At 46.4% G+C, this 14,037-nt stretch overlaps 1 protein-coding gene across 1 annotated transcript in view; it reads right to left on the reverse strand.

Moving 5' to 3' along the window:
• The window catches only part of LOC102839032 (kelch-like protein 29-like), a 229,371-nt gene extending 219,345 nt beyond the window's left edge, over positions 1 to 10,026 (reverse strand). Inside the window, exon 1 of the mRNA XM_006835247.1 lies at positions 9,742 to 10,026. Within this exon, the coding sequence (XP_006835310.1) occupies positions 9,742 to 10,026 (285 nt within the window). The remainder of the gene's footprint in view (positions 1 to 9,741) is intronic.
• Between the last annotated feature and the right edge of the window lie 4,011 nt (positions 10,027 to 14,037).

Below are 14,037 nucleotides of genomic sequence, written 5' to 3' on the forward strand. Positions count from 1 at the left end.
TTTGTTCTTCAACACTTTAAAAAGGTCTTGTGCAGCAGATTTGCCTAATGAAATATGTCATTTGATTTCTTGAGGCTCAATAAATTACATCCATATAAATGTAGAAAAGATTGAAGTTGTCAAAGACTTCATTTTGCTTGGGTCCACCATCAACACTCTTGAAAGAAGCAGTCAAGAATTTTTTTGGGGTCTGCCTGACAAAAGAACAAACTAATCTCTGTTGCAAGAAGTACAGCTAGAGTGTTGCTAGCATGGCCAGACTTTGTCTCTCATACTTCAGACATATTATCAGGAGGGACCAATCCCTAGAGAATAATATCATATTTATTAAAGTGAAGGGTCAGATAAAAAAAGGAAAAGCCCCAACTAGATGGACTGACATACCAGCAGCAGCAATGGTCTCAGGTGCAGCAACGATTTTGAGGTTGGCACAGGACCGGGCAGTGTTTTATTCTGTTGTACACAGGGTCGTTGTGAGTTAGCACCAACTCGATGGCACCTAACAACAATGTGATGGCTGGAAATGTGGTTGACTTGGTAGGGCCAGACCAAATGATTTTGCGTGGACTTATATGGTCTGAAAGGAGCTCTGATAGCATAGTGGTTATGAGTCAGGCTGCTAACCTCAAGGTCAGCAGTTCAAAACTATTAGCTGTTCCGTGGGAGAAAGGTAAGGCTTTCTGCTTCCGTAAATATTTACAGTATTGGGCGAATCTGCTACAAAAGACCTCTTTAAAGTGTCAAAGAGCGAAGATGTCACTCTGAGGACCATGGTGCACCTGACTCAAGACTTGGCATTTTCAATAGCCTCATATGCATGTGAATGCTGGACAATGAATAAGGAAGACTAGAGAAGAAGTGATGCTTTTGAATTATGCTGTTGGCAAAGAATATTGAAAGTATCATGGACTGCCAGAAGAATGAGCAAATCTGTCTTGGAAGAAGTACAGCCAGACTGTTCTTTAGAAGTGCGGATGACGAGACTTTGCCTAACGTACTCTGGACATGTTATCAGGAGGGATCAGTTCCTAGAGAAGGACATCATGCCTGGCAAAGTAGAGGGTCATCAATAAAGAGGAAAACCTTCAACAGGACGGACGGACTCAGTGACTGTCATAATGGGGTCCAACATTAACAATTGTGAGGTTGGTGCAGGACAGGGCAGTGTTTTGTTCTGTTATGCATAGGGTAGTAAGGAGTTGGAGCTGACTCGATGGCACCTAGTAATAACACCATGTTGCAAAAGGAGTCCCCAAGTGGCACAAATGGTTACATGTTTGGTTAGGAACCAAAAGATTGGCAGTTTGAACCCACCCACCGACACCTTGAAGAAAGGCCTGATGATCTGTAACCTGAAGTTCGCAGTCATAAAAACCCTATGAAGCACAGTTCTACTCTACAAAACACCATGAGTTAGAGTCAACTTACAGCTATTGGTTACTAGTTATGTTGCAAAAATGACTACACATGCTTCCCATCCTTATAAACTACCCGTTTGCTATATGGTGTTGCAGCTCTTTCCATCAAGGGGTGACGTCTCTGCCCAGTGAAAGAGGCTTCCTGTGGATCCTCTGCAATACATAAGACTATAGGTGGAAGCCTGAACCACATCCAGATCTCCAGAGATGGGAAGTTCCCACTTGAAAGGACAAGCAGACCAACCTGGAGTGGTTAGAAGAACAGAAGATACTTCTTGAAAGAAAGACCTACAGGAAAAATATAAAACAACATAGGCAGACCAACTGTTACTACAAGAACAAGCAACATGCTTGCCCAGGAAACATCAAGGCAAGTGGTCGGGTCCCCTCAGTGCAAACCCCCTTCCAAGACTAAGACTCAATGGGAATACACACTGTAATTGGTGACCACGCTTGACACCGATAAGGGGAAGTGAGGGAAAAACAGCAATGAAGCGGTGAGCTAAGACCTACAACGTTCAATAGACTTCTGTGAACTTGGGTGAAGACCTGGTTGGCCAGCAGTGTGGCAAGACCTGGGGACTCTTGGGCCCAGAGTCAGTGACATAGCCACAGAGGACTAGAGCAGAGAGTGAAGTGTCCAGCTGATAAGAAGAGAGGGCATATGCATAAGAACACCCACACTTGCAGATAATACCCACTTGTCCTGGCTTCAATGACTGCATGATCAGAGCTCAAACAGAAGTAAAAAGAAGAGGAAAAAAAAAAAAAGTATTCTCATACAATTTGATGAACTTGACCTACACCTATGGAAGCAGTAGCTCAAAAGAGGGAACAAGTCCTTACAGCAAGAATCATTCCCACCCCCTCCACACACAGAGTAGACAGGGATGGGCAACTTGGACATTGGCTACCCAAAATGGGGGGCGGGGGGCTACAAAGGCAAGAAGTGACTGGCTTACAAGCTTTCCAGAGGGAACCTAGATCCAGAGGGCCTGGAGGAAGGAAAAATCTCCAGTGAGTAGTATTTAATCTGACTAGGTGGGGCTGATGCAATGAAATGCAGACGGGTCTCTTGTGATACAATGGTGAATGATTGTTATCAGGACTGACTGTGAGGGTCGGAAATGTAAAGGTAAACGTTTTATAGCAAGGAGGGGAGTGATTAACTTTTCAGTCTAGGAGCGGAGGTCCCTAGGACCATCAAGGGAGAAGAGTAGAGAGCGGGACCCTACCCAGAGAAGCAGTGATGCCTGAAATGGAGCCAGAGATGATGACGTGGAGCGATGGAGCAGTTGGAGACTCTAGACCCAGAGAGGGAGAGCAACTGTGTGCTGAAGACCTGGGGGGTACGGGGGAAGGATTGCATGGAGGGGATTGTAACCATGGCAATGAGACGATATACGATAGAATGAATGTAAAACCAATGTTCTCCCATGTAAACTATCACATAATTCACAATAAAACATTAAAAAAAAAAGGGGTGACGTCTCCATGCCCATTCCTTGAATTTGGGTTGATCATGTGACTTGCTTCGGGTAACAGGACTTTAGCACACATGCTTCAAGCAGAAGTTTGCAAAATGTTTGCATAGTGACTCTTGGGAACCTGAGACCACATTCAAATCAACCTGAGCTAATCTGGGGGATGACAGACCATGGAAAGGAAAACTGAGGTGCATTGACCAATGTTCTGTCCACCACAGAAGTGTGAGGGACCATCCAGCCACTACCCAGCCTCTTAGCTGACCACAGACAAATAGGACAGTTCAGCAGAACCCAAACCAGAACTAACCAGAAACCTACAGAACTGTATTGTTTTACGTCGCTACATTTTGTTGTGATTGTTAGACAGCAAAAGCTAATTTATATGCATAACTGGCGCCCGTCACCCTTGTCTTCTGACTTCGTTACTTTGGAATCCACAGCTGCCTTCTGTGCAGACTTTGGATCACCCCTTACAGACACAGGAAAATATATAATTTTCTCTGCTTTCTTTTGCTTCCTCAATCAGGAATTTAAGTTCGAGTCAGTTAGGTCTATCCTCCCCACAAATGTAGGCTTTGAAATGGGTGCTTTGGAAATAATGACATTTTTCAATTTTGTACACACTTTGTGATTGACAGGTAGATTCTAAGTCAATGAAGATACAATCCACTCAGCAGTGTAACTTCAAGTGCAGGCAAATCCATTAGCTCAGTACTAACATACACAAGTCTCACAATGCGCTATCAGGGCCTGATAATGTGTCACAAGGGAAATCATACATTTCTTCTCATAAAGCAAGAAAAACTCTTCCAGATTAAATCAATCCAAGTCTGGGAATCCACAAGTCTGATTCTCCCACCCGATCCCACTCGGCAGTCTTTGTTCTCCAATGTGAACACAAAAGAAGAGGGAAGGGAGGTGGGCTTCTCATTCTGTAAGTGTACAAAAGCATCTTTCCCCTATTCACAGAACCCCAGAACCACATGAGAGGATAGGCTTGCCTCCTAGCGCCTCAAGGTTATTCACATAATTCTCCACAGGAATCCTAAATCATCTCTCCCCCAAGAGTACTTAGGGTACATGAGGAAGACTTCCATTGCTGAATATATCTTTATGATTACAAATATACAACCTGAAAGTCCAATTTACTAACGTTGCTGCTACATACTGTTGAGTCAGTACTGACCCACAGTGATCATGTATGTGATTTCTGAGGCTATAAATCTTTGTGGGAGCAGAAAGCCTCATCTTTATTCCTCAGAGCAGCTGATGGACTCAAACCACTAACCTTGCGGTTCACAGTCCAATTCTTATCCTCTAGAGCCATCATGCTCCCCTTTGTTGTAAACTGTCGTCAAGTCAGCCCTCGACTGACTGACTTCACATGAAGACCCCACGTGTGAATAGAGTAAGATTACCCCATAGATTTTTTTTGGAAAAAGCAGATTTCAAGGCCTTTCTGGAACCATAATCAATAGCCAAGAGCTTGCATCACCAGAGCTCCTTGTTATGCTCATGTGATTGTTGTTATGTGCTGTGGAGTCGGTTCCGACTCACAGCGACCCTGTACAGGGTTTCCTTACGGGAGCAGAAAGCCTCATCTTTCTCCCGTGGAACAGCTGGTAGTTTTGAACTGCTGACCCTGAGGTTAGCAACCCGATTTGTAACCACTCCAAAAATCTGGGTGTTGGATGTTCTGATAAAGTCTGCATATTTCATGACCCCTTCCGGGCCTCCAACACAGACTAAGTTTCTCTGCTTCCCCAACCTGTATTTATTTTCCAGGGCTTAACTCTGAAGAGCAATGGGAGGGCTGGGCTACCATCGTGACTGTTTCAGCATGAGTGCTCCTGACCAAAAGGAGAAAAAGCTCCAATCCATTTCACAGACATCAGCGAGGATTCTGCAGAGTCCATTCTTTCAAGAACAAAATTGCATTTTATGAAGCCGTCCCTTTTCTGTTTCATCTGTCAAGCAGGTTTGCTGGGAATAATTTAAATTTCATGCAGCAGCAACTGTGGGGCCCTGGTGCTTCCCTCTTTTCCACAAACAGGCTGCAGAGTTCTGTTTCTGCTCCTCAGCACGCTCTCCCCTTGAGGGCGTGGCTGCCTAGAGTCCACAGTGGCACTGAGGGTAGGCAGGAAATGGGGTGCTGTCTCATATTGTCTCCATTTCTCTGCCTCATCTCAGATGATATCAGCCAAGTTCAGCGAGCCTTCCTTTGGTCTACCGAGCACCTGCCCACCAGGGGACTAGCCTTTCCACTGATGCATGGATACTTGGTTTGACCCAATTTGTGGTTTAACTTTATAAATTAAGTTTTATTGCATGCTTATCATGTGGAAGGTACTATTCTTAGCTTTTCTACATGCATGACTTTATCTAATCCTCACAACCACCCAATGAGGAAAATACTATTATCATCACTTTATAGACTAAAAATTGGATACCCAGAGACACACTGTTTTAAGTGGCACAGCTAGGATTCAAACCCACTTCTACCTAACTCAAGAGTTTGAGCTTATCAGCTGTGCAATTTTGTAGCAACATGATCTTTTGTCTAAATTTTCCAACCTATAAGACATAAGGTATATGTGCCCACTTTCTCCCTTGGAATTCAGTTTTTGCTGTCAGCTAGGTGGATGAGCGAATGGGAGAACTTACAGCAATGAAACTACCATAATGGTTGCCATGGAGAAAGTATTATGCCAGGCAAGGTAGGGTAAGGAAAGGAGTTGGCCCAGCCTGGCTCTGTTTCTAGCTCACTGGGTGACCTCAGGGAAGTCACTATTTTTTCTGGACCTCCTTACTACGAGTATTTTGACCTACAAAACCAGGAGCTGGGAGGGCATATTCCCTCTGCTCCTCTAGGCTCTGGGAACTTGTTTTCTGGGGGCTCACAAGTTGATCCAGATACCAGGGAAGCAGTGCATTGGTTTGAGCAGTGTGTGTGTGTGTGTGTGTGTGTGTGTGTCTTGGGGCCGGCCTGCTAGGACCTCTTAGTGCTTTAATGCCTCAGTAGTTTCTGCTTGTCCAACCAGCCTTTCATAAAAGCATGCAAGAATTCTCCATGTCACAAACAAATGAGAAAACAAAACAAAAAAAATCAACTCAGACCCAAAGGCAGCAGTGACAGAAAGAATTGGCATCACCTCACTAAACCAGTCACCATCTCCAGGGAGCTGGGACTGCCCCTACATGGCTTGGCAGAAGGCAGACTCAGCACTGGGGAGGGGCTGGTAGGGCAGGCATCTCTGCCCTGGTGATGATGGTGAGGGATGTGGTTTCCCAAGAATCCCAGGGATACCCCAGCCCCCGATCAGGTGATGTTTGTTTGCTACCGGCCCAGGCAAGGTGAACCCTAAACCATGACACTATATATACTGGTCCCCGGAAAGTCACCTTCCTCAGGGGGTCTTCCCCTGAATACTTGGGCCCTTCACTGAGAAAGCCGGGCCAATATATCCAAGCAGCTGTTACCAGACTCAGGACCAGAAAGAATATCCACAATGAAACATATCCAGCTCTGTTCCTGGCTTCTCTATTGCTTCTCGCCCACATTCCTTCACTCAGGACAGAATCTCTGTTCTCCACACACCGGGATTTCCTCAAGGAAATCCTTCACTCAATCACCTGCTTTCCAAGGCGGTTCCAACTCTTCTTCAGCTTGGGCCCACCAGATGGCCCCCTGCTTCTCAGTTCTGGTTGGCTCCATGTGTAGTCCCACCCACTCAGAAACACCACTTCTTTTCTATGTCTACATGAGGTCTAGCTCCGGTTTCTCATCAGAATGAGTACTTTTCCCCAAGGCATGGCCCTGCTCCATAGGCCTCAACTAGATGGCGGTGACAGTGATGGTGGTGGTGATAATCATGGTGGTGGCGGTGGTGTGCCGTGGAGTTGGTTCTGACTCACAGTAACCCTGCATAAGGTTTCTGAGGCTGTAAATATTAACGGGAGTACTTAGTATATGCCAGGTTCTGCTCACGCTTTCTCACAGCCTCACATTAACTCTAGCAGGCAACTGCCATCTGTTCCCATTTAACAGAAGGGAGGCCCAGAGAGGTGAAGCCACTGTGTTGGAGTGGGTCTCAAGTCTTCCTTTATTTTATCCACTTCACTAAGCCATCTCTACCTATAACTCCACCCTCTGCCAGGAGATACATTCCTGGGTTACACTATGCTGCCACGGGTTCATTATACCCTGCTCATGAACTCCCTGAGGGCAAGAGCCAGCCGTCAGCTGCTCAGTCAGTCCCTTTTCTTTTTGACCAGGAAAACCACAGATTCACTAGCTTGGGCCTGTCGATCAGTTGCTGTGGTATTGGCCTGGGTTTCATAAATAGGCAAGGGGCAGGCTGCTGGGTGGGCCAGAATGGCAGAAAGGTACCGACACTCTGATTTAATAATGTACCTTGATGGAATGCAAATGGTTAATGTACTGGGCTGCTAATGGCAGAAGGTTTGAATTCACCCTCGGCACAAAGGTCTGGCAATCTACTGAAAGCTCACAGTGACTGAAATCCCTAAGGGGCACACTTCTCCTCTGAAGAGCATCGACTTGATGGCGAATGGAGTTGATGGAGGTGCTTGGAAGGAAGCCGCTGCTAGTTTTTGTCCTCCCCTCCTTCTGTACGCTCAGGTCTCCGGAGTGCCACAAAGAATCTAGGTAAGCAGGCACCTTGTTTCATGCAACAAGTCCTTGAGGGTAAGAAGCTGGGCGGGGATGATTATAGAGGGGAAATGGAATGTAGGTCTTTTGTTGTCACATGGTGAGGAACCAGCTGTCCTCATAGGTCTGAATGCCTCCCGCACCCTCCTATCCCTGCCACCCTGCTCAGGCCTTGTCCCAGCTGTTGTTTTCTCTCTGAGGCTGGGTTTGGGGCTGGCCAGTCAGTGATGGTGAGTGCTGAGCTGCTCTGTGGAAGGGGCTTCACCCAGGAGGGGCTGTCAGTGCCAAGTCCCCTCCATCCCCTTGCTTGACAGATCCCACATGGCCCTGGGGAGCAGCCAGTGCCATCACTAACAAGGCATCGATCCTTGAGAGGAAGGAAACCATCAACCAAGCCTTCCAGGTCCAGCGTCTCCCTCCCACCTAGAGCCCCTAGCAGTGAGCTTGAAAAGCCGCCATTCTCCATATGGTCAACAGCTGGCCCTGCTGAGTGGTGCCAGATGTGGGCAGTGGGGCCAGCCAGCTGACTGCACTGGGCAAAGGTTATGAATCTGGAGCCATCCTGGGGGCTGGCACCCTGGAGGAATGTGTTTGGCTGGTCCGGGGGCTGCGTGTCCAAATACCTCCCAAACTCCTCTTCCCCTCTCCAACATTTCTTCCCTCCCCACCTCAGTGGGGCGGTGTTTTCATAACAGGAAAATAAAATCAATAAGGCACTGCAGCAAGATGTCAGTGTGCGCCGCATCAGCCTCAAATAGCTCCATTGTGTCGGGCAACCACGGGCTCTGCTGCTGGCAGCACTCACGGTTATTAATGGGAAGCAGGGCTGAAAGGGAGTTTTGAAAATCTCAGAGACAAAGGCGGCAGCACACCTGGAGTGTGGCTTTCGAACACCACAGACACCTCACAATGGCCCGGCCAGGGCTCCCCCGCCTTTAACTTCTCTGGCAACTTTTATGAAAGCAGCAAAGAAAAGACAAGCTGTGCGCACACACACCTGCATGGAGAGGGCTCCTGGGGGCAACTGAATGGCTGGCAGAGGCAGAGGAGGGAGTATTGGGATGGGTGGCCTACTGGTGACTTGGTTCCCTTGCCTTGGGGCTCAGGCTACCCTCGGGAGGACAAGACTTTGCCCAGAGCCAGGTAAGATCCTGGGCAACACTAATTTTAACATTTCTTTTAGTTATGTAAACCCTTTTTGATGCTGTAGACTGTGTCTAGGAGAATCAGGCAGACCTGAAACTAAAGCCCCCAAGGTAGACTGCTGGATTCAAGTCCAGGATGCGGCTAGTCTCAGGTTTTATCTTTCTTTGTTAAGTACCTTGGAGTCCGTCTCGACTCATAGAGACCCTGTATAGGATTTCTGAGGGGTAGCTGGAGGGTTCGAACTGCCGACCTTACAGTTAGCAGTCCAGTGCTTATCCTACAGCACCATACCAGGACTCAGGCCTTACACCTAATTGGAGTAAATGTGAACTTCAAGCACCTCCTTGTCATGGACTGTATAGCAGGAAGGTGAGGGGAGGTATGGCAGAGGGTGGGGGGATGCTGGGAGGTATGACACAGACACTGACCTCGCAGGCTGGGGAGAGTGGGAGAAGACATTGGAGGTAAGAATCCTTAGCACAGTGCTTAATTAGTAGTAGATGCTCTGCGACTTTTTCAGGGACCCTGCTGCCTGTCAGTGTCTTCTTGCAAACCAAGTCATTGTGGATACCAGGGGAACCTGAATACTCTAAATTCACCTATTTGGGGAACCTGTATTGCCAACTCAAGAGTTTCACCCATTACATAGCATTTAATCAACCTGGCGTCAGGTAATGAGTGGCCATGGCATCTTCCTGTCCTCCTATAGTCACAGTGAGAGGAAGGATGTCAAATAAAAGCCGTGCTAACCCTCAGGCAGAGTCCTGGTGTGGTGCGGTAGGATAAGCACTAGGCTGCAAGGTTGGTTGGAACTGTAAGGTTGGAGGTTCAAGCTCACCAGTCGCTCCTTGGAAACCCTATACAAGGTCACTATGGGTCAGAACCCACTCGACTGCAATTAACAATAACAACAACAACCCTCAGGTAGTGGTCAGGCCCAGCTCCAGAGAAGCCTTCAGGGGGAGCCTTCAGGCCAGGGCGGGGTGCAAAGGGTCAGCACAGAGGACACAGCTCTTACCTTGGTGGTGACAGCCGAGGCCGAGCTGGCCACGAGGCTGGTGATGGCCTCGCTGCTGCCTGTGGTGCAGGGTGCGGGGGCTGTGGCGGGTGTGGGCAGCCGGGAGGGTACCACGGGCAGTGGCAGGAGGCCAGGCCGGGCACTGAGGCTGCTGACTGTGCCACCACCCGCCCCCACGGTGGTGCTGCAGATGTTGGTGGTTCCATGTGTGCCGTTGGCGCTCCACTCGCGGCAAGCCCAGTCCACCCTGTAATCTCGTTCGAAGCGGCTGTGGTGCCTGGACATCTCGGAGGACAGCGGCTGTCTCTCACAGGGAAACAGAGCACGGACCTGCTGGCACAGAATGAAGAGGAGGGTTGTTTAGGGAAGGAGCAGTTCCAGTAGGACTCATGGAGTGCACCACACAGTCTGGATCCATTAAGCACTGACTCTGGGTTCAGTAAACGGTGTCAGAATATTAGTTCTCTGTATCACAGAAAGTCCACAAAGTGCATACTATCAGCCACACTTCACAGATGAAGAAGACATGACCGCATAGCCAAAGTGGGGCAGACAGGGTGTCTACCCAGTCACAGCTACACTGAAATTGTGCAATTTTTTCTGAGACATCACACTGTTGGGAACAACATGGATACATATATTTTAATTGAGTCCGGGACTTTGCACCCTCACACCTTGTGCTGTGAAGTAAAGAACCTGGGGAACATTCTGGTCACCTTTTACTCAAGCATATGATAGGTTAATGCTACCCAGGCCTATTGTTGTATTGTGAGGTGTTGAGTTGGTTCTGACTCATAGCAACCCTATGCACAACAGAACAACCCACCGCCTGCTCCTGTGATAGCATCACAATTTTGTTAGACTTCAGCCCATTGCTGCTGCCACCGCATCAATCCACCTGGATGGGGGTCTTGAACTTTTTCGTTCCTCCACTTTCCCAAGCTTGATGTCCTTCTCCAGAGACTGGTTTGAAGTATGTCTGAAGTATGAGAGAAAAAGTCTCACCATCCAGGCTTCGAAGGAACATTCTGGCTGTAATTCAGAATACTTCAGGCCCATAGTATTCCAGTCGCTGGAGAAGGATATCATGTTTGGTAAGGTGGAGGGACAGAGAAAAAGAGGAAGACCCCCAACGAGATGGATTGCCCAAGTGGCAGCATCGATGGACTCAGGCGTGGCAACAGCAGTGAGGTTGGCCCAGGATTGGGCAGTGTTTCGTTCTGCTGTGCATAGGGTCGCTATGGGTCAGTACCAACTTGATGGCACTTAACAATAACAACAATAGTATTTCTGGTGTGGCATTGTGGGTTAATGAGCTGGACTGCAAGGTTGGTTTGCACTATAAGGTCAGTGGTTCAAGCTCATCAGCGGCTCCTCAGAAACCCTATACAGAGTCCCTATGGGTCAGAATTGACTCGACGACACTTAACAACAACCACAACAATAGTACTCCAGGACTATAGATTCACTATAGATCTCATTAGATCTTTATAGTAGTAACACTAGGAAGTGTTCATCCCCATTTTATGGACCAAGTAACTCATTACAATGAACGATCCCCATGGCCAGAGAACTAGAAAAGAAACCCAAATCTCACCCTTCAGACTCTGGCGTAACATGGGCCTCAGGTCTGAAAAGGAGTTAGGAACTTCCTAGCATCTGGCCTCTGCTAACCAGAGCCATCTTCCAAGTGGTGTTGCTGAATATCTGAACATAAGGCCCTTCAGGGTTGTCATGGAGACCTAGACATGCCATGATGTTCTGAAGGGCCTTCTGAATCATCGAGGATTGCATTTTGCTCAGTATTGGCTCCCTGCCCGGCTGGGTCCAATGTGATCCTCAGTCAGGAGGGATGTAAAGATATAGGAGAAGCTACCATAGTCAGGCTACTGTGAGGCAGAGCGAGCAGGCAGGGCGAGGGCAGGCATAGATGAGGGGTTTAGGTGGGATCTGACCTCCACATCATACCCCTGGCCCTGGTCACGGCTCAGGCACCATTCAGTTTTCTTTGACCCTTTTTCATCTTCCAACCACTTCATATCTGGAGTGAGTTCCTGGAGGGCAGGGATAGTTCCTGGTTCATCTTCCAACCTGCCAGTCCAGCTTAGCTCTGTGAGGTTGCTGTACGAAGCAGGTGCTCCAGAGTATCTAGCTAGTGGATTAATAGGCAGCTTTAAGTTTAATGTTAACTTCAGGCCTTTGCACATTTGATTATAATAGTTTACAGTATCTTTTCAAGCTGCCCTTTGGAATTTTCTATTTAACTCTTTTACTTACTCATTTCTTCTGTAGGCTTTATCTTCTCTACACTCAAGAGCAAGTTTCAGAGTCTCTTCTGACATCTATTTTGGTCTACTCTTTCCTTCCTGTCTTTCGAATGCCTTTTTGCTTTGTATTCTAATCATCAGTAATTATCAATGCATCTTGAGTGCATGTTTGATTCATTTCAGATCTGAAGAAGTTGGTAGAATTAATTCTTCAGTTTCATCATTACTGGCTTTAGTGGCTGGTGTGTAAATTTGAATAACAGTGGCATTAACTGATCTTCCTTGTAGGTGTATGGATACTACACTATCACAGTCAGTACTATACTTCAAGATACATATTGAAATATATTTTTAAATGACCATGAATGTGACACCATTCCTGTTGAATTTCTTGTTCCTGGAAGAGTAAACCATAGGATTATTGGATTCAAAATGGCCAATACCAGTCCTTTTCGGCTTACTAATGCAAAGGATGGAGTTGTGGTGTGGCACTGTAGGACAGACACTAGACTGCTAACCTTAAACTGCTAGCAGTTCAAACTCACCAGCTGTTTCTTGGATACCCTATACAGGGTCGCTATGCGTTGGAACCGACTCTACAGTACTTAACAACAAAAGCAAAAAGGATATAGACCTTTGTGTGTTCCATTTCAGTTTTTTCAACTTCCAGTTTTCCTAGATTCATACTTCATACATTCCATGTTGGGATTATTAATGGATATTTGCAGCTGTTTCTCTTCATTTTCAGTGGTGCCCCATCAGTAAATGAAGGTCCCCAAAGCTTTGCTCCATTCACATCCTTATGGTCAATTCTACTTTGAGAAGGCAGATCTTCCCCAGTCATATTTTGAGTGTCTTCCAACTTGAGGGCCTTATCTTCTGACACTATATGTGACAATGTTCTGCTATTTATAACGTGTCCATCTTCTGGTACTATATCTGACAATGTTCTACTGCTATTTATAATGTTTTCAGTGGCTAAACATTCACAAGTAGTCAGTCTCCCCATCTTCCTTGTCTTTTTTATTCTGGAAGTTCCACCGAAACCTGTCTACCATAGATAACCCTGCTGGTACCCTACTGGTACAAATAACAGTGACACAGTTTCAGTATCACAGGAATTCCCAAGCCTCTACAGTATGACCAACTTATAGACAAATGGTGAAAGAGGATACTACATGGTTTAAAATTAGGAAAAGTGTGCATAAGGATTGCATGTTTTCAAAGTTGGATTCATGAAGAGGAATGAGGCATCAGAATTGGAGGAAGACTCATTAACAACCTGCGATGTACTGATGACACAACATTGCTTACTGAAAGTGAAGAGGACTTGACGCACTTACTGATGAAGATCCAAGACTACAGTCTTCAGTATGGATTATACTTCAACATAAAGAACACAGAAGTCCTCACAACTGGACCAATAAGGAACATCATGATAAACAGAGAAAAGATTGAAGTTGTCATGGATGTCATTTTACTTGGATTCACAATCAATGCTCAAGAAATGAAATGACATATTGCATTGGGCAAATATGTTTCAGAAAACCTCTTTAAAGTGTTCAAAAGCAAAGATACCACTTTGAGCACTAAGGTGCGCCTGACCCAAACCATGGTCTTTTCAGTCACCTTACATGCATGTGAAAGCATAAAAGAAAGATGGAAGAAGAATTGATGCCTTTGAATTAGGGTGTGGGTGAAGAATACTGAAAATACCATGAACTCCCAGAAGAACAAATAAATCTGTCTTATAAGAAGTACAGTTAGAATGCTTCTTAAAAGTAAGGATGGAGAGATTTCATCTCATACTTTGGACTTGCTATCTGGAGATACCAATCCTTGGAGAGGGACATTATGCTTGGTAAAGTGGAAGGTCAGTAAAAAAGAGGAAGATTCTCGAGGAGATGGATTGACACAGTGGCTGCAATAATGGATTCAAAGATACAAGTTGTGTATGTTTGAACCCACGTGTGTATGTTTGTGTATGTATGATTGTGAGAATGGTGCAGGACTTTCCAATGTTTTCTTC

The sequence above is a fragment of the Chrysochloris asiatica genome, unplaced genomic scaffold, assembly GCF_000296735.1.
Source record: "Chrysochloris asiatica unplaced genomic scaffold, ChrAsi1.0 scaffold00016, whole genome shotgun sequence".
In the NCBI taxonomy this organism is placed as follows: Eukaryota; Metazoa; Chordata; class Mammalia; order Afrosoricida; family Chrysochloridae; genus Chrysochloris; species Chrysochloris asiatica.